This window comes from Crocuta crocuta, unplaced genomic scaffold (assembly GCF_008692635.1).
Source record: "Crocuta crocuta isolate KB4526 unplaced genomic scaffold, BGI_CrCroc_1.0 scaffold216, whole genome shotgun sequence".
NCBI classification, from domain to species: domain Eukaryota; kingdom Metazoa; phylum Chordata; class Mammalia; order Carnivora; family Hyaenidae; genus Crocuta; species Crocuta crocuta.
The window spans coordinates 3347767-3368456 of NW_027531504.1; the positions used below are offsets into that span (position 1 = coordinate 3347767).

The 20690-nt window shown below is 39.8% G+C and overlaps 1 protein-coding gene, 1 long non-coding RNA gene and 1 other non-coding gene across 3 annotated transcripts; 1 reads left to right on the forward strand and 2 right to left on the reverse strand.

The window, feature by feature from the left end:
* Positions 1-660: 660 nt before the first annotated feature.
* Positions 661-7469, reverse strand: SLC25A3 (solute carrier family 25 member 3). The gene is made up of 8 exons (XM_077772306.1): positions 7363-7469; positions 6968-7128; positions 5314-5435; positions 3290-3469; positions 2635-2816; positions 1825-1997; positions 1085-1195; positions 661-1001 (listed from the first exon to the last, which is right to left on the reverse strand). Exons 2-8 carry the CDS (start codon positions 7122-7124, stop codon positions 841-843), a joined length of 1086 nt encoding a protein of 361 aa, XP_077628432.1. The 5' UTR covers positions 7125-7128; positions 7363-7469; the 3' UTR covers positions 661-840.
* Positions 2069-2316, reverse strand: LOC144238495 (small nucleolar RNA SNORA53). Its single transcript, XR_013337146.1, has one exon. It is a non-coding gene; the product is annotated as a small nucleolar RNA SNORA53 (small nucleolar RNA).
* Positions 7470-7542: 73 nt separating the features above from the next.
* Positions 7543-17411, forward strand: LOC144238483 (uncharacterized). Its single transcript, XR_013337141.1, has 3 exons — positions 7543-7873; positions 10531-10655; positions 17351-17411. It is a non-coding gene; the product is annotated as an uncharacterized LOC144238483 (long non-coding RNA).
* Positions 17412-20690: the final 3279 nt, after the last annotated feature.

Genomic DNA, 20690 nt, shown 5'->3' on the forward strand with positions numbered 1-20690 from the left:
AACTATCATTCTAACAATCAGTCTAATTTAGATAACTTTCTACACCCAATGTAGGGCTCAAGCTCACAACCACTCCTCCAACTGAGCCAGCCAGGGACCCCTAGATTTACAAATGAGAATCAGTTAGGGTGCCTGAGTGGCTCTGTCAGCTAAGCTTCCAAACCCTTGATTTTGGCTCAGGTCATGATCTCAGTCATGAGATTTAGCCCCGTGAAAGACTCAGAGGCTGAATTTAGAGCCTGCTTAAAATCCTCTCTTCCTCTCCCTTTGCCCCTTGCCCACTTGCACTCCCTCAAATAAATAAATAATAAAATGAAAACGAGATTAGCAAACTCATTAGGATGTTTAAAAGTATAGTACATGTTGCAAAAATCTGATTATATGCTGAAATTTACCTCAAAATATAATCACAATTATTTATCCATATTTCAATTTAAACTAAATCAATTTTTTGAAAATTCAGGTATATTTCTTAACATAGGAACTCTCTTGTGTGACAAAACTTGAAACATATGACAATTTATGAGTAGACATCAGAGTATTAAACCAACAGTGATTAGTTTCGATTTTTTCTTTGCTATTTTAACACTTAATCCTTCCCATTTTAGTATTAAATCTTTAGAAACTAGTTTTAAAAATAACCATCAAGTCACAGACAAATCATGAATAGCTGGGTTTATTTCAATAGTAAGTTTGAAACTCTTGCCTTAGGCAAGAGTACTACAGTAATTTTATCAGGAATAGACAACTTCCTACACTGTCAAATATATAAAAGTTTCTCTTGCACTTTCCTCAACACTGATCAACAAGCAGATTCAGTCCACATTTGCTTTGATTCATCTACTGAGTTAACCCGAGCTTCTTCTTCAGAGACTCTGGCATCTCAGGTGGAGGGGGGCGAGGGAGTCTGAAGTAGACCTTCACAGAGTCATAGATGAACCACTGTAGCGCAGTCAGAGTGCCAATCATGATGATACGGGCAAACAGTCCCTTCCATACACCTGGTTGAAATATGAAACATGAATGAAAAATGAAATGTACCTAAGCATTACTCTTTGTTTAGTGGAGCAAAAATGAGTCCTACCTTTAAATCCAAGTCTCTGGAGGACTTGAGAAGCACTGCTACCTTTCTCTTTATTCAACACAGATACCACAGAATCAGCAGGGTGAGAAACAATTGCACAGAAGACTCCAGCTGAAAAAAGTTAAGATAGATAATCCAGTATGGGATCAGTTTAAAAAATTCACAAGACAGCCAACAAACTTTTCCTAATTTTTAGTTATTAAAAAAAAAAATCAGATTTAGAGTGAGACTGACAATGTAACGCAATCCTTCAAAAGTTTTTATATTCACATTTTAATCAACGCTTTGTGTTAAAAATGTATTCTTAAGGGGCAGTTGATTGTCTGACTCTAGATTTCAACTCAGGTCACGATCTCATGGTTTGTGAGATCAAGACCCAGGTGGGGCTCTGCACTGAAAGTGTGAAGCCTGCTTGAGATTCTCTCTCTCCTTTGCCCTCTGCCCCTCCCCGACTCACACTCTCGCTCTCAAACTAAAAAAAAAAAAAAGTATTCTTGAAAACCTAGACCAAAAACCCAAATGATGAGGCAGTAAAATCAATAAATGCTGAAACTTAATGAAGACATGCAAACCAGAAAATAATTCTTTCAGAAGCTAACAAGTATTTATGAATCCTAGAAGGTATATAAAATGCCTTGCAAAGATAAAACTTCTTTGTAATGCTTTTTCCTCACAAGAAGCCAATAATGAAAATGATTGTTTGCCCTTAATTTCATAAATATGCTCTAAATAATTCTTACCTATGTAACCTGCCACAAATGTTACAACCAGTTGCTCTGGCTTTGAACATTCACTTCGGGGCTTGGGAACCACAAACTTGTACAATGCTTCAACAGTACGTTCAAAGCACGCAAATTTCATCATGGTGTATGGTATCTGTCTCATCCAGAGAGGAGCAACTCCCTTGTAGAATCTAGGAAATCAGGAGACTTATTTTACTCAGCTGTACTTATTCACCTGGCAGAGATTTTCATAATTAACAGAGGTGTCCGCATACCAGTCGAGTCCTGATAGCAAAAAATGGCAGCACAATTGCATGTCATTTCTATCAGAACCTAAGACTAACATGCAGGTATATTTATCTCACATGCCAATGACTCAAGCACCTTTGACTATACAACCAAAAAAGTTGCTGGATGTTTCTTTGACTGGAACTACAAGAAACAAGAAGTTTACAAGTAGAACTCAGTTCAAGATTAGCATCCACAAAGGTGGATCTAAGGAAGCATGTTGTGGCCAGACTATATGCCAATTCTTAGCTGTGAACACAAATGATAATTCTAACAAGCTCTTCCCAGAAGCTAACAGTTAATGTCAAATATCAAGTTATATGCAGACTGACAAATGTTTTTACTTAAGAAAAAAACCTTTAATTCAGGGCTCATGCCATGTATCTACTTGTCCTGGCCTGTTATGTTCTAAGTTAAGGGGAAAAGACATTAAATAATGTAATAGTTTAAAAAAGAAGGTTTGGTAGATTTAATGGTAACAAGTGCAGTTCCCTTACATGAGTGTTTTTATACTGTAACTTAGGACAAATGTTTACTTACGCTTTTAAGCCTTCTTCCTTATACATTTTGGGAGCTGCATCCCTCAAAGTGTTGGCATAACCTGGTTGGGTTTGAATGCGAACCTTAGCAGCTTCCATAGGAGCCAGGGCAATGTCAGCAAAGAATTCAGCACTGGCAGAGGCAGCCAAATACAGTGATGTGCGCCAGAGATAGGCATTCTCCTAATTGAAAAACATAAGAAGGAATATGTACTCCTGCTGGATTGACTGTTTTCAATTAAGGGACAATTCAAGGAAATAGTTACAGTTCAGGATGAGACTGAAATTATATCATCTCTCATAACCTTATCAACCACAGTCCAAGGTGAATTATTCTTTGAATATCTAGGTGCCAAATATAGTTGGCCCTTGAACTACACAAGGAATCCCAGACCTCTTCTCTTTTAAAAAACTCAAAACCCAATTTACTTGGAAAACAGCACAGTGTAATAAAAACAGCACTGAAATCTAATAAAATGTATTTTTCTTATCCAGTCTCTGCTAAAAAAGCCTTATGATTTAAAGCATGTTGCTTTACCCTTTTTGAGACCATTTTTTCAGTTCTAAAATAAGGTAAGGAGACAAAAAAGATCCTTTTTGGTCTTAAACTTTAAGTTAAAGCTTAGGACTTCCAATTTCAAAGTTAAATTACATACCTCTCCAAGCATGTTGCTATATAAGACTTTGAAAACTTCATAAAAGCCAAACTTGCAGAGCCCCTGCAGAGAGTAGCCAATGAAAGTCGGAGCCCATCCTTTAGCCAAACCACGAACACCATCCTCTTTAAGTGTAACTGAGAAGCCATTAAATATGCCCTTGTACTTCTGGGGGTCCACCTGTATTTAAAACAAGAAGAAAAAATTAATTTAACATACTAAAGAGCTATCACTTCTCGTAAATATTTAATTTTGCTATTAGTCTTTCCTTCTGGTTCTAAGATAAACTTCAGTGACTACACAAAAGGTAGATAAATACAAGTTCACTGCATGATATCAACTTAATTATCTATAATTATCTTGTAAATATAAAAAACTTTATACATTAAGGTCTTTCAGTCAGAATTCATTTGGAGAGTTGTTAAGATGGTAACATTCCTAGAAAAATACATAAAACTGACTCAAATTTTTTACCATCCAACTCTAACACTTTTAAAAACTTAAGTTTTAAAGCTACTGCCTAGGTAATAAGTCTATAGCCCTAATATATGTTAGCCCATTAAGGAGTTTATACTATAAAGTTTTATGAACTTAAGACAAATTAAAAAAAAAAAAGCTGAGAAGGTAGATGGACATAGTGAGAATTTGTCTTTTGACTTAAGAAATTAAATTCACTTAGAGATGTGCAGAAGTTTCAGCAAAAGTATACTTCATATCCATTCTATTAACTAATGGGGAAAAAAAACCAAAATCTTATTTCACTATTATCTGCCAGTACTAGAATGGCTGGTATACGTCACCTTCCTCTCCCTGCTAACACTTCACCTTCCTCTCTCTTATGTAAGTAGACTTCTAGTCCTGTTTGGGACAAATAAATTTTTGACGTTGATTATTTTTGTTTCACTAATCCTAATTTAAAATATTCTAATTGCAAAACAACTTTTGTTTTGCCCTGATCTCATCAGTAAATGATTAACATGAAATCACTTCAAAAAATACACAAATACACTCTGTCATGTTACTGCTTATAAAATGACAATTTGGGAACATAAAGAACCAGTAGACCTTTCAGAGGAACTCTAGTCAAAATTGAGCCCAGCAGGGTGATGGGGGAGAGGGGAAAATGGGTGATGGGCATGGAGGAGGGCACTTGATGGGAGGAGCACTGAGTGTTTTATGGAAACCAACTTGATGATAAACTATAATTAAAAAAAAAAAAGTAAAAAAAAAAATTGAACCCAGCAACAAAAAAACATTTATAGCTAGGGTCTGGGATCCAAAAACTTGCCCACAATCTTATTTTTTTAAAAGGCATTTCACGACACCTGGCTGGCTCAGCCGATGGAGCATGCGACTAACTCTTCATCACAGGGTTAAGTTTGAACCCCACATTGGGCACACAGATAACTTAAAAATAAAATCTTGCAGCATCTCGGTGTCTCAGTCAGTTAAGTGTCTGACTCCTGGTTTCAGCTCAGGTCATGATCTGTTTCATGGATTCACACCCCATGTCAGGCTCTGTGCTGGCAGTGCGGAGCCTGCTTGGGATTCTCTCTGCACACCAACACCCCGCCCCCCATCCGTCTCTCTCAAAATATAAACTTTAAAAAATTTTTAAATGTTTTCTATTTACTTCTGAGACAGAGACACAGCGTGAGCAGGGAGGGTGAGAGAGAAAGAGGCACAAAATCTGAAACAGGCTCCAGGCTCTGAGCCAGCTGTCAGCACAGGGCCCGATCCAAGGCTCGAACCCACGAACCATGAGATCATGACCTGAGTCGAAGTCACAGACGCTTAACCGACTGAGCCACCCAGGCGCCCCTCAAAATATAAACTTTGAAAACAAAACAAAAAACCCTAATTAAAATAAAGATGAGTTAAGAACATTTGGGTTTGGTTTCCTACTAAAGTTTCTAGCAGTTGTTAATGTCTTCAAATATTCTCATTTGGGAAGTCCTTTAAAATTATTTGGAATTAAGTCACATATGAAAAGATACATTCAACGTTGCCATCTCAATACAAACCTGCATACGGCATTTCACTAAATCCAGAGGAACGACAGCAGTGTGTGTCAGACCACAACTTAAGACCCCACCAAAGCCACACAGTGCATAAAACTTCATGGAGCCATATTCGCAACTGTACTCTGTAGTAAGACAAGACACACCATGCATTTTAATATAAAACTCCTATGTTACCGGTTATCAACTTACCTCTTGGATGATTAGGTTTCCACACAGCTTGTTAGATGCCTACGTTTTACAACTTAAAAGCCATGCTTCAAATATACTTTTAATCCAGCATGCAAAACAAACCTGCATTCTGCATTTAACCAGATCTAGAGGAACCAATGCTGTATGTGTTGTGCCACAGCTAATAATTCCTCCAAGTCCACAAAGGATAAAGAATCTGCCAGATCCATAGGCACAGCTATACTGCTCTGTTTGATTGAAAAAAAAAAAAATCAAGTAAATATTTCTTCAGAGATGACTAAGGTCATGGGAATGAAAGAGAACTATGATTCCCTGTGAGAATATACTACCACAACTGAACAACTTTGGCCCCTGTTTACAATTAAGTTAAAAGATGATTTTCCCCCTGGTTTAACAAGATATTCACTGCCAAAACTAAACAATCATTTTGATTATGAAGGTTCTATGACACATCACCGCTTATTTTTTCCATACTAAATGTTTTTGCGTTAATAGCTTTTCCAATTAAAATTAAACTTCAAATTATTAAGTGCTGATAAAAACACAATTCAGAGTACAATCAAACTCAGAAAGAGCACTGGACAAGTAAAAGCCTGCAAACTGCTAAGTATACCCCAGCCACTAACCAATACTACTATCCCGACTTATGGACTCATATACGCATAAAACAAAACAAATTCCTGCAATCAAATACATTTACTACTACCTAACAGTAGGAGGATCTACCGACACCAAAGACATAACACACTTTAAAAAGTTTAGATTTTACAGGCACACAACATAGATAATATCTACAGGACTCCTATAATTTGGTGTTCAGGTTTCTCTGTACATACACTCCACTGGGATTTAAAACACACAATTAAGCTAAAGTTGAGTCTAACCAAAAAGAATCCTGAGATAAGCCTAAAGGGATCCCTACCAATTACTATCTCCTTATTATAGTCTACCTGGGGCTGCTGTCGCCTCCTTTACCAATTACATTAAAATAAGAGGCCCAATTATCTCTTACACCTTGGGTCAAGGAATATTAGACTTTAGGAATATACTGGAGAGGAAGAAGTATTTTTAGTGAGAAAACTAACACCAAATCAAGTAACAGACAATACAATTAAAAAGAACTGCAGGTGGCCGGCAGCTACCAAGGAGCTTTTACCCAGTACTCAGTCCGCTGACCAAGCGGCTACTGCGGAGAAGGGCTAATCACGGCCTCTACTGCTCTACTTTCCTGAGGACGTGGAGGTCACAGAGGGAACTGTGCCTGGGCCGTTCCACGCCCTTGAGAGAGGGCCAAAGATCCGACACACGGCCTAGGGCAGAAAGGGCTGACATCCTAAGGCAAGCAACTGGGCGCCGTCCTGTGGTGCAGAAGACCAAGTGCGTCCTTCTCCGTCCTCTGGGCCATTAAGGCCGAGCGGGCCACGAGGGAACATAACGACCGAATCGGGGCAGGCTCTCAACTCACCTTCCACAGCGGCTGCTGCCAGATTGCGGGAGCGGCGGGGCGGACCCGGTGGCCCCGCGGGGCTGCTGCGAGGGCCCGCGAGACCATCATGTACCAGCTGCAGGTGGGGCGCGTTGAAAGGGTTCGCCCGAGCCAGATGCGCCACAGATGAGAACATCTTCCTAAGGGAAGAGGGAGCAGCGGTCAGAAGAAAGCCAAAGAGACCCGTCAGACCGCCAAAGTCACCGGCACCCTAGGACCCAGACACGGGCCTTCCTTCTTCCCTTCTACGCGCCCTTGAGGAGGTCATGGCGGCCTCCACAAAGGAGGAGGTCGACCAGGCCTGCAACCTAAACAGCTCCTCACTGGGGGTTCCATTCCCCGCACCCACCGCGGGAAAGGCCGGGCACACTCACCTTCTAAGATGGCGAACACACAACCGCTCCTTCGGAAAGGCTGCGGCTCACAGAGGCCGAACGTCCTCCTGGCCCTTAGATCTGTGCCCTTCGCGCGTCGTCAGCGTGACGCACATTACGCATCCTACAGCAAGGGCACCCATTGGCGGAGAAGAGTGCAGAGGCCGTAGAGTCATCACGTTCACCTAGCAACCGTATCCCCGCCCCCGCCTGCCCGGCCCTTCCGGCCCGGCTTCTGCGCAGGAGGGTTCGTTCTGCGCAGGCGCACATTCCGGGGCTGGGTTTTTGAGTGGTGTGGGTTTGCGCTCGGTGACCTCCTCATTTTGTCCCTTCACCTTCAAGTGTCTTTCCTTGACGCCGGAGTTCCAGATTTTTACATCTAAAGGAGTCCCAGTATTGCAGTCTCTTTAACAAGCAGAGAAAAAAAACCCCTGAACGCTTGATGGTACATTATCTCGGTGTTGCAATTAGAATGTTACTGCAGTATTTTGTTCAACAAACTGCCATTAAGGTACTTTTTTTTTTTTAAGTTCCATCCATTGACATTACACATAGACATGTCTGCATTTTCCATTAGACTACAGGAAAGTATTTCAAAAGAGAATGTGCAACAACAACTCTATACAAGACAGCTTGGGGGGTTCATCAGAATAGTTTATGACATATTAAAACGTTCAATAAATGCATTTTAACACTACCTGATAAGCCAGATTGAAAGTCATTGGCAGAAGATTTTGTTCGATAAGTTTAGAAAATCATCATTAGACTCAGTTCAATACCAAAAGGCCTAGTTTAACTGGGAGAGTTTAGTAGTGTAGAGTCAAACTGTTAGAATTCTGGCTCTGACCTTCCTTGTCCTGGCTCTTGATAAAGTAACTTTGGGAATTCACTTGATCTCTATGAACCTGTTTCTTAAAAGCAGCATGGAAGCAGGGAACAGCCTCATGGGATTGTACAGATGTACAGGGCCTGTGCTTGATTTAATGCTCTGTTGTCACCATTTTGGAATTCTTAATAATTTATGAACAAGGGGGCTTGCGTTTTTTTTATTTTGCACTGAAATTACAAATTACATACCTGGTTCTGGATGGCAGTAATATCATTCTTGCAGAGTTTATGAGTACTCAGTGAGACAATGTCTAAATGTGGGGATTTTAGCCAAGAAGCAGAGTTGGTGAAGGGATCAGTGGATGGTAAGTTATTAAGAAGGTAGCTAAATGACGTAACAGGATTCTTACAGAAGTAAGGCCAAAGTAATTAGATATTACTTGGGGGATGAGGAATTTGATAAGGTATTGAGGATGTTCAGATATCATGCATAGGCGGGGTGCCTGGCTGGCTCAGTTGATGGAGCATGTGACTCTTGATCTCAGGGTTGTAAATTCAATCCCCATATAGAGTGTAGAGGTTACTAAAAGAATAAGTAAATTAAATAGATTACAAGATTGGGAGATTTTTGCTAAACTAAGTTACTAGAATGACAATTCTTTTTTTCCCATTTTATTATTATTTTTTCATCATGGTTAAGTGTACTCTTTAAACCCAATCCCTATTTCACCCATCCCTACACACATTTCTCCTCTGGTTCTCTGATGTTAATAGTATGGTTGTCTCTCTCCCTCCCTTTGCTCATTTGTTTCTTTAATTCCACATATGAGTGAAATCGTATGGTATTTGTCTTTCTCTGACTGATTTTTCTTAATTTTTTAATGTTTATTCATTTTTGAGAGACAGTGTTAGCGGAGGAAGGGGCAGAGAGAAAGGGAGACACAGAATCTGAAGCAGGCTGCAGGCTCTGAGCTGTCAGCACAGAGCCTGGCACAGGGCTCAAACTCACAAATGACGAGGTCGTGACCTAAGCCCTAGTCTGATGCCCAACCAACTGAGCTACCCAGGTGCCCCCTCTGACTGACTTATTTTGCTTATCATTATATTCTCCAGCTCCATTCATGTTGTCGCAAATGGAAAGATTTCATTCTTTTTGACAGAGTTCTTGCTATAGGTGGGCTCTTGGACAGCATATCCAAAGATGATCCTAGTTGAAAAGGAGGCTCAGAGGAGCCTAACTGAGGTCTGGTCAAGGAGACAATCTTCATCAATGCTTTCCTATTCAGGGAGCACCTGGCTAACTCAGTTGGTAGAGCACGTGACTCTTGATGTCAAGGTCATGAGTTTAAACCCCACTCTGTGCAAGGAGCCTACTTATAAAAAAATAATTTAAAAAACCTTTCTTATTCAGTGTACCAAGTCTGGCATTTTAATTTCATTCGATATGAGGCTCCAGTGAATTTAAATTTCAGCTAAACTGTAAGAGTCCCTTTCAGCAATTTGAGCTAAAACAATGGACTGAGACTGTTTACTGTATCCATATCAATAAATTTGGCTTGATCAGCGTGCCTGGGTGGCTCAGTCTGCTGAGCATCTGACTCAGGCCATGACCTCACAATTCATGAGTCTGAGCCCCACATTGGGCTCACTGCTGTCAGTGCTGAGCCTGCTTCAGATCCTCTGTCTCCCCACCTCTGTTCCTCCCTCACTTGCGATCTCTCTCAAAAATAATACACATTTAAAAAATAAATAAATTTGACTTGATGTACACTATATTCCTTCTGTTCAATTTTAGTTACCACTAGTTATCAAATTGTCCTAAAATTTAAGAGCATAAAACAATAAACAATTATTATCTCACATTTTCTGAGGGTCAGGAATCTGGGAAAGGCTCAACTGGATGGCCTGGCTCAGGGTGTGTCATGGGGTTGTAGTCAAGTGTTGGTTGGGACTGTGTCTCTGGGGCTGGAAGACATGATTCCAAGCCCCCTAACTTGGCCATTGGAAGGACACTCTAGTTCTTTGTCAAATGGACCTCTCCAAAGAGCAGCCTATGTAATGGCTCCCCCAGAGTGAGTCATTCAAGAAAGATAGCAGCCAAGAGAGAAACTATAGTGACCTTTGTAACTTAATCTCAGAAGTGACACACCATCACTTCTGTATTTTATTGATCATACAGACCAATCCTGATACAATGTGGGTAGTGTGGTAGGGATCATTGAGCCATCCTAGAGAGTGACTGCCATGCAGCCAACCCAACATTCTTAGTCTCCATCCTCATACACGTTGTCCAGGTTTCTGTCAATATAAATTTTGCACATTATTTATCTTACCTTCTAGGATCTCCTGCAATGGGTATACAAGCTGTAGGAGGTGCTGATAATACATCTTGAGGAGGATCAGCAGACCCTACAAAGCAACTAACTAACTACCTACCTCAGGATAGGCCATTACAGACTTTACAGGTAAGGAGAGACTAAACTCAGGCAAGGGAGGAAGGGCTGTTAATACTGGCCAAAGAGGTCAGCAAATTTAGAAGTTCAAGATCTTAGTGTCATCAATTTGCCCACAGATGCCCATAGGTGCCCATTACCATTCCAATATTCAGACACTGCTGCTCAAAAACAAAAACAAAAACAAAAACTAATTTTAACCTTCAAGATTGGATATTCAGTTGTAAATCAGGATTAGGTTTTGGGTTTGGTAAGATTTCTGATCCTTTACTTGACCTGAGCATTTAAAGCCTTAAGCTCATCATTTCTACCCCCCTCCCCCATCCAACATAATTAGGATAAACCAACCAATTCCATTGTATTCCTTTTTTTTGTTTAAATATTTTATAGAAGCACCTACATCGTTATCCAAAGCCTTGCCTGGCACTTAATTAATGTTGTCCATAGGTGATTTAAGAAACTGTTTTTTGTAATGCATCCCATGGAGAATGAGTGTCACCTTTGTCATCGACAACTGGTTATCAGAGTCTTTAAATCCAATCAGATCAGATAACCCAGAATAAATTCATAGAACTCATTTTGAAGGTTTAGTTCTGGAATTACTTTCAAAACCATTGTCTGTATCAGAGTTTGACCAGAGAAGCATATTCACTGTGAGTCATATGAAATAAGAGGTTTTTTTTAGAGACTAGGTCTTTAAAATTGTGAGAGCTAGAGAAGACGCTTCCTCTGTGTCTGGGGTTTGATCTGAAATTGCAATAAATCAATAGAGCTTACAGTCAGGCAGGAAAGCTGGACATGAAGTGAGGATGAGCAGGGACAAATTGGAACCCACAAAGACAAACTGGATCTCAAGAGGATAAACTAGACCATCCATGTGTCCCTTAATACCTACAATCTCAATAATGCAGTATTTGCAGGAGCCGTGCTGCGAGTGTTCATAGGAGCCATAGGGCTGTACATGCATCTGGGCCAGGACTCAGAGAAACTGAAGAAGGTCCTGGAGTTGCTGAAAGAGCTCTTCACATGGCCACTGCTCCACTCCCAAGTAAGCCAGCAGATCAGCATCTGTCTGCATGAGCTACCGCAGCACCTCACATCTTACACTGACCTTCAGAACATAAGTGCTTCACTTCTGCCTTTGAAATCCTGCACAAATGTCCCTTGTGGCCACTTCTAACACAGAACCGTATTTGAGAGATAAACAGAATTGGAGATGCTAGAGAGATAGGATATTCAAGTAGAACTTTCCAACAGGCATTTGTAAACTTACAGCTAGACGTTAACACTTATCGATTTGAGGATCATCCTTACATGAGGAAATCACCGAAAATCCTTACATAATTCTTACCACAGGCACCTAATAGAGGGATATAACAAATTATGCAAGGTAGACTGAAGTACCTTTTCCTATATTCCCTGAGGGGAAAAAAACAGTAACATCCTCAAGCACCTTAGATATTGTCTTTTTTGATTAGAAATTTTTTTAAAAAATTTTAATATTTATTTATTTTTGAGAACAGAGAGAGAGAGAGATAGTACGAGCAGGGGAAGGGCAGAACAAAAGGGAGACAAAGAATCCAAAGCAGTCTCCAGGCTCTGAGCAAGCTGTCAACACAGAGCCCAACACAGAACTCAAACTCAGGAACCATGAAATCATGACCTGAGTTGAAGTCAGATGCTTCACTGACTGAGCCACCCAGGTGTTCCTGATTAGAAGTCTTGTTTGTTTATTTTCATGTGTCCATAAAGAGAATAGGGATAAATTTATCTTTTTTATCTGAAATAAGATAAAATGGACTTCATCATGGGGCTGTAATTTCCATTCTGAAAGTTTAAATGGTCCAACCATCCCCATCCTTCTTTGGAAGAGTATCCTAGGTACATTGGCTGTAAGCCTAGGGACTATCCCTTTACCAAAGTGCACCCCAAGTGCACTCCAAGAGCCCTGGCACCCAGGTACAGACTCTTGAAGTCATCCATCGGGTGCTGGCAGATGAAAACTGTGGCAGTTCTATCTGCATATTCAGGGATATTGTATTTTATAGGAAATAAAGGCAGGGGAATACTTTTACCCAGTCTTTATCTCTTGATATTTTGAAATTTCCTTTTTTCTATAATTAAAAGCATAAAATGTGTTTTATCTCAGAGGAGAAGCACACCTAGATATGTCAGACCCTAAAATAGTCCTCACAGAAGGCACGCATATAGATGGCAACTTTAGTCACTCAGTGGCTATGATCTACTATCCTGACAACTTTAAAAAAATTTTTTAAGTTTATTTTATTTTATTTTTTTAATTTTTTTTATGTTTTATTTATTTCTAGGAGAGAGAGAGAGACAGCGTGAGCAAGGGAGGGTCAGAGAGAGAGGGAGTCACAGACTGAAACAGGCTCCAGGCTCTGAGCTGGCAGTCAGCACAGAGCCCGATGCGGGGCTCGAACTCACGAACCGCGAGATCATGACCTAAGCGAAAGTCGGACGCTTAACCAACTAAGCCACCCAGGTGCCCCTTAAGTTTATTTTTGAGAGAGAGAGAGAGTACACATAGGGGAGTGGAGGGGCAGAGAGAGAGGGAAGGAAAGAGAGAATTCCAAGCAGGCTCAGCATGGAACCTGGTGCAGGGCTGGAACTCAAAAAACCAACTCATGAACCAAAAGATCATGATGTGAGCCGAAATCAAGGGTTGGAAGCCTAATCAACTGAGCCACTCAGGTGCCCCTACCCTCATGACTCTTAAAGTGTATTTTGAGAGAGAGAAAGTGCAAGAGTATGAGCAGGGGAGTGGAGGGGGAGCGTGAGCAGAGAGGAGGAGGGGCAGAGGGAGAGAATCCTCACTGTCATTGCAGAGCCCAGTGCAGGGCTTGAACACATGAACTCTGAGATCATGACCTCAGCTGAAATCAAGAGTCAGATGCTAAACTGACAGAGCCACCCAGGTGCCTCCATCCTGGCAACTTTTAAGTGAGGCCTTATAGTCACAAGTTAGAAGGTCCCAAATATGGTTTCTCATCAATGCACCTGGGGGGCTTTTTAGACACAGATGTTCTCAGACGTTCAAAAGAGTTTACTTACTAAGTCAGATGACAAGTCCTAGAATCTGCCATTAAAAAAATTTTTTTTTACATTTATTTATTTTTGAGAGACAGAGTGAGACAGAGTTATGGGTAGGGGAGGGGCAGAGAGAGAAGGAGACACAGAATCCGAAGCAGGCTCCAGGCTCTGAGCAAGCCTTCGTCACAGAGCTGGACGTGGGGCTCGAACCCACGAACAGTGAGATCATGACCTGAGCCGAAGTTGAACGCTTAACCGACTGAGCCACCCAGGCGCCCCTAATCTGCCATTTTTTTAAGATCCCCAGGTGGTTTCTATAAGTAGCTAGGGTTAGGAACCAACGATCTCAAACTCAAGGAACTCAAAGCATGAGGCCATAGAACAAGTCTGACACAAGTTTCCTATCTGTAAAATGAGACAACATCCTGAATTACCTGGTTTGCCATGGATATAAAGTGCTCAGTTACTACAAGGGTATCCCTGATGATTTGGTTTGCTTCAAACTGTTCACACTGTTGTCGCACATGCAAGAACCAGGTGTATGTCTGTGGTGTGTACCATCGGTGCACCATACAAAATGGGGCGACTGCTTAAGTATAAAAGGGGACAGGAGATATCAGTGGCTCACAGATGGATAGTAGCCACAGGCTTGGTAAAAATACAAGAAATGTTAGAGAGAAATATATATACTCGAAGGACAGCAAATATGAAAAGTAATTAATAGGTGCGCCTGGAGGGTTCAGTTGGTTAAGCATCAGACTTCAGCTCAGGTCATGATCTCACGGCTCATGGATTCCAGCCCTGCATTGGGCTCTGTGCTGACACCTCAGAGCCTGGAGCCTACTTCAGATTCTGTGTCTCCATCTCTCTCTCTGCCCCTCCCCCACTCACGCTCTGTTTCAGGAATGAATAAACATTAAAGAAATTAATAAAAAAATTAATAAAATGAAGGAATTAAACTTTATTAAAAAGAGTAGAAATAGTTCCATTCAGCCTTAGAGATGTAGGGGCAGAGTATATCTAACATCTAAGTTTATGCTGTGGTTCATCATGAATTGAAATGTATTGTAGTTTTGTTGTAATTCAAACCTCATATCACATATGATATTTTTGCTCTAGATAACTAAAGGGCCTATTCACAAATGAGTACAAGTGCATTGTACTCAACCCTAAATGAAATTAACCTAATGTCAATCCCAAAATTAAATTAAAATTTGTAAACATAATGAAAGTTCAGGGAAAATTCTTGAATTCTGCTAATGTATCTCTAAACTTGGAAGGGAGTCAATTGGGAATGGCTTTAGGGAATCAAACACATTCTTTAGAGAGCAATAACTTTAAATGTTAGTGGAATTAACTGACTTTATTCTTCTGAAAGAAACTGAATATTGCTGACTGTTACACAAATATAATTAACCTACATAACACTAGTAATTACTCGAATTTTATATCATTTGTGCTGCTTGGAAACATGTGGGAAAGAAATGTTTTTTTTCTTCTTTTGATTTCAAGAAGGTCAATTTGAAAAATATTTAAATCATGTATCATTTAAATTACAGAGCAGTAGAAAATCAAAATAGAGCTTTGTCAACTGTCTAATTTACTTACCTAGGGAAATTTATATGTTGGAATAACTTGTTCCTGGGTGTTTGATCAGACTAGATGTCTGAATTAAATAATCAATATTATTCACTTCATTATTTAAGTGGTATGGCTGAAGCTTAGGAACCAATTTTTTATTAAAAAAAAAATATGATGGGGTACCTGGGTAGTTCAGTCGGTTAAGCATCCGACTCGGTTTCAGCTCAGGTCATGATCTCACAGTTCATGAGTTCGAGCACCACAATGGGTTTTGTTCTGTAATGGCAGCACAGAGCCTGCTTGGGACCCTCTCTCTCCTCTTCTCTCTCTGCTCTTACTTACCCTGCTCTCTCTCTCTCTCAAAATAAGTAAATAAATGTTTTTTAAAAATATGAAAAACACCTGAAACCTGTGTAAGTAGAAATGTAATTACTCTTTAAAAAATTTTTAAACTTATTTTTTATTTTTTATTATTATTTTTTTAATATTTTTATTTATTTCTAGGAGAGAGAGACAGCGTGAGCACGGGAGGGTCAGAGAGAGAGGGAGACAGACTCTGAAATAAGCTCCAGGCTCTGANTTTACTTATTTATTTAGAGAGCAGAAAGAGAAGTAGGGGAAGGGGCAGAGAGAGAGAGAGGAAGAAAGAGAGAATCCCAGGCAGCCTCCGCACCATCAGCCCAGAGCCTGAGCCCGATTAGGGCTCAGTCTCACAAACAGTGAAATTATGACCTGAGCCAAAATCAAGAGTCAGACATTAAACTACCGAGGTGCACCCCAAATGGTGATTTCCTGACTCTATTAGTCATACATCTGTCATTCTACAGTAAGGAAGTGCTTTACTTTCTCTTCATTTATTTAATTCTTTCTTCATTTATTTATATCAGCATGGACTAATTCCTGCAATATTCAATGAGTTATAAAACATTCTTTTGATGTTTATATTAACACAGATTTGGCCTATAAACCCCCTTTATGCTGATCCTGTATTCTTTTGATAAGTCCCCATCCATTCTGAGCACTTTGTTACTTTCTGGTACAGCAAGCATTCCAGATTCATCATATTTATTTATTTATATTAAAAAATTATTTTTAAGTTTTTACTTAAATTCCAGTTAGTTAACACACAGTGTCATATTAGTTTCAGGTATACAATATAGTGATTCAACACTTCTATATCACACCTGGTGCTTATCACAAGTATACGCCTTAATCTTCATCACCTATTTCACCTGTCCCCCGACCACCTTCCCCCGGACTCATCTACTTTTTCTCCCCCAGCTCTGGAATCAGCCATTTCTCCAAAAAGCTCTGCTTCTCTTTAGAGGAGGATACCATTTGATCTGAGAGCAAAATGTGCTTATTTGCTCTGGAATGTTTTGCTTCTAGGCGCTCTCAGCATATGTACGTACACACATACACATTTAAGTCAATCAATCATATTTTCTTTTAAAACTGTGAATTCATGCTAATATCTCCAATTTAAAACCAGAATACCACAGGATTAATTCTAGCTTTTTTTCCTTTCTACATTTATAACTCTCTTCTCTGACAGAGATGAAACTGGTTTTCATAATCTTCAATATATTGCCTCTTATTTGCTCATTCTCCCTGAATGTAACCAACTTCCCAGTCCTCCTGGCCACCTCCTTGGCATCAACCTGTTGACCCTGGCTACCTGAAGTAAAAAAATAAATAAATAAATAAAAATAAATATATATATAATTTTACTTATTTATATTTTTGAAAGAGAGAGAGAAGGAGAGGGAGGAGTATGGAGGAGAGGGGCAGAAGGAGGGAGACTGAGAATCTTAAGCAGGCGCCACACTCAGCAAGAAGCCTGACACAGGGCTCTATCCCATGATCCTGGAATCATGACCTGAGTTTAAATCAAGAGTGGTTCACCTGAGTGAGCCACTCAAGGTGCCCCTTGCTGGAACTACTTTAAGTTATTTTTTAATCTATCCATCTTTTCATCCATTCATCTATATAATTTGAGCCATTTCAGAGTAAGTTGCAGACTTATGTTTTACCCCTTATACTTCAGAATACATTTCTTTTTTTCTTTTTAGTTTATTTATTTATTTTGGGAGAATGTGTGTATATATGCACGCACAAGCCAGAGAGGAGCAGAGAGAGAGGAAGAGAGAATCCCAAGCCTGTGTGGAGCCCAATGCAGGACTCAAACCCTCAAACTGTGAGATCATGACCTAAGCTGAAACCAAGAGTTGGATGCTTAACCGAATGAGCCACCCAGGAGCCTCAAAGTGGATATTTTCTAAATCCTTGTTCCTTCACATTTTTTTGTAGTTGACCATTCTACTGTAACAATAAGCTTTCCTTATTTATTTATTTACTATTTGTTTTTACTATTTGTCTACATCAGTGTAGAATCAGATTCTATTACCATGGATTCTTGTTATAATACATTACTGTTATTTTGATGTTCAAATTATCCCAGTGAGAGCCCCTCCAAGCTGCCTTTTGTGTTTTTTTAACATGTTCCAGGGGCGCCTGGGTGGCTTAGTCGGTTAAGCGTCCGACTTTCGCTTAGGTCATGATCTCACGGTTCGTGGGTTCGAGCCCCACGTCGGGCTCTGTGCTGACTGCCAGCTCAGAGCCTGGAGCCTATTTCAGAGTCTGTATCTCCCTCTCTCTCTGACCCTCCCCTGCTCACACTGTCTCTCTCTCTCTCTCTCCTAGAAATAAATAAAAATATTAGAAAAAAATGTTCCATCACTTTCTGAGTACATCTTTACTTTCTGATGCAACATATTCCTAGCTCACTTATTTTTATGCCCTAGTCCTGGAATTAGTCATTTGTCCTTGAATCCTACTGATTTTGGGCATTCTCAACTGCAGAACTGAACTAGTTCCATTTGCTGAGGCTGAGAAAGCATTTACCTACTTTACATTATCTATGAGCTCATACATTCTACAGGGGTCTGTTTTGCCCATCAGTGGATTCTCAGCACCTGTAATACCAGCTGTGCATATAAAAAGTATTCCATAAATATTTGCTCAAAAGTTTACATGCTGCCAAGTCTGTCTTAGAGAAATCTAGTAGAGATATGGTTTCAATTTTAAGTAGTTACATTCTTTGCATTCATTTGTTATAGCCACTTGTCCTGTGACAGATTCATAGCTTAAAATAGACTCTGTGTCCTGCCATTTACCTTTCTTTTTATACTAATTTTAGAAGCCAACGGTTCACTCTATAAAAACTTTTCACTGTCCCTTTTTCAAGACTGTCCTGTTTTCAAGATTTCCTAGATAGCTAGGAGTGATTTCAGTAAATGTAATTCCTTTTACTGAGAGTGAAGCAGTATAGACATTTTATAAAGATTGAAGTGTTCATTCAAAATAGATGGTTGAGCATTTTATGCTTGTGTTCCTTGATTAACTGAAATTACAGTCATTCTATTATTTAAAAAAAAGAAGGAACCACATGAGTTATTTTAACAGAATATTTAATATGGGAATTAGTTAAACATGTGCTGGAGAACTGAAAAGGCACAAAAACACTAAAGTCACACAGATGATAACCACAGAAAGCAGTTACTACCCCTATGTGGGAGGAACACAGGAAAGAGGCATGGGTTATTAGAACTTAGCAGCTAGGAGGCCCTCTGGAACTGGGACCCAAAGCTCTGAGAAGGCGCTGCCTGGCTGTTGCTGGTGTCTCTAAGGGGACTCAATGAGGCTGGTTCTGGAAATACTAGAAAAAGCTGGGGATGGGAAATAACTGTTGCTGTCAGAGTGAAGGAGTGAAGAGGTGAAGGAGTCTTAACAGGAACAGCAAACTCCCAACTCCCAGATCCTGACTTTCATTCTGTTCTAGCACCCCCTACTGGTGGAACATAAAATAGTTTTTGCTCCTGTCAGTATTAGGGCTGAGTACCGAGAAGTGGATTTGGAGCCAAGAGACAATCACTTGGTAGCACAACAATTATAGAAATTATACTGATACACTTATACTCTGAAATACTATGCTATCAACAGAACATTTGAATGTGTACTTGATGGATTTTACATGTGTATATTTAAGTAATCTCTATAGGATATGTGGGGCTGGAACTCACAATCAAGAGTTGCATGCTCAGGGTGCCTGGGTAGTTCATGATCTCGCAGTTTGTGAATTTGAACCGCCATTGGTTCAGCTGCTGTCAGCTGAGGAGCCTGCTTGGGATCCTCTGTCTCCCTCTCCCTCTGCCCCTCCCCTGCTCACACATATGCGTGCCCTCTGTCTCAAAAATGAACGTTAAAAAACATAAAAATAAAGTGAATTGATAATTACTAGCTGTTTCTTTAAAAAAAAAGAATTGCATGCCCTTATGACTGAGGCAGCCAGGCACCCCAATTTGATGTATTTTTAAACTCAACTCTTTGTGTTCAATGTTTGTTAAATTCATGTCAAGATATATATGGATAATTTAGAAAGAATATTAAAATATAGAGCTGTCTTACTGTGAAGGAACTACATATAAAAAATCGGGNGCTCAGGTCATGATCTCACGGTCTGTGAATTCATGCCCCGCGTTGGGCTCTGTGCTGACAGCTCAGAGCCTGGAGCCTACTTTGGATCCTGTATCTCCTCTCTCTTTGACCCTCCCCTGCTCACGCTGCCTCTCTCTTTCTCCCAGAAATAAATAAAACATTAAACAAAATTTTTAAAAATCGGAATAACTCAGATTACAGATTCAAAACGAAGGTAGAATTCTGATCTCTGATTTGCAAAACAAATCATAAAGTTAGTAAATATAGTTTGATCTTGACAGAAACCTAATAAACTTGGACATCTGCTTTTTAAGCTGCTGAAAGATTAGAAGTGAGACTAGGAGGGGGCAACAGAGAAGCTGTTATACAAGTCGATTGGCAACTACAAGGAGGGACAAATGACAAGTAATAGGTAATAAAGGGAAGAACTAGAATATAAACCTGTAAACTAAAAATATACAGCTGGCTCCACTCCCACTTAAGATTAAATGACTTTGCATGGTACATGGTTACACATACAGTTTGACCCTTGAACAATGTTAGGATTGGGAATGCTGACCCCATACACAGTCTAAAATGAGAGTATAACTTTTGACTCCCCAAAAACTTAACTACAAATAGTCTACTGTTGATCAGAAACCGTTTACCAATAAGATAGTCATTTAACACATACTTTGTATCTGCATTATACTGTATTCTTACAATAAACTACACTAGAGAAAATACTAAGAAAATTGTAAGGAAGAGAAAGTATATTTACAGTATTGTACTGTATTTATTGAAAAAAATTTTATAATTAGACCTGAGCAGTTTAAACTTGTGCTGTTCAAGGATCAATTGTATTTTTATTTCTTTTTTTTTTAATGTTTTATTTATTTCTAGGAGAGAGAGAGACAGCGTGAGCAGGGGAGGGTC

What these genes read in the sequence shown, in the direction of transcription:
- SLC25A3 (XM_077772306.1), bottom strand. Translation starts at nt 7,124, where the DNA reads ATGTTCTCATCTGTGGCGCATCTGGCTCGGGCGAACCCTTTCAACGCG. An exon ending in ATAGCAACATGCTTGGAGAG is followed by an intron (nt 2,817 to 3,289) that starts GTATGTAATTTA and finishes TTTTTCAATTAG; the next exon opens with GAGAATGCCTATCTCTGGCG. An exon ending in AAGGAAGAAGGCTTAAAAGC is followed by an intron (nt 1,998 to 2,634) that starts GTAAGTAAACAT and finishes CTGATTTCCTAG; the next exon opens with ATTCTACAAGGGAGTTGCTC.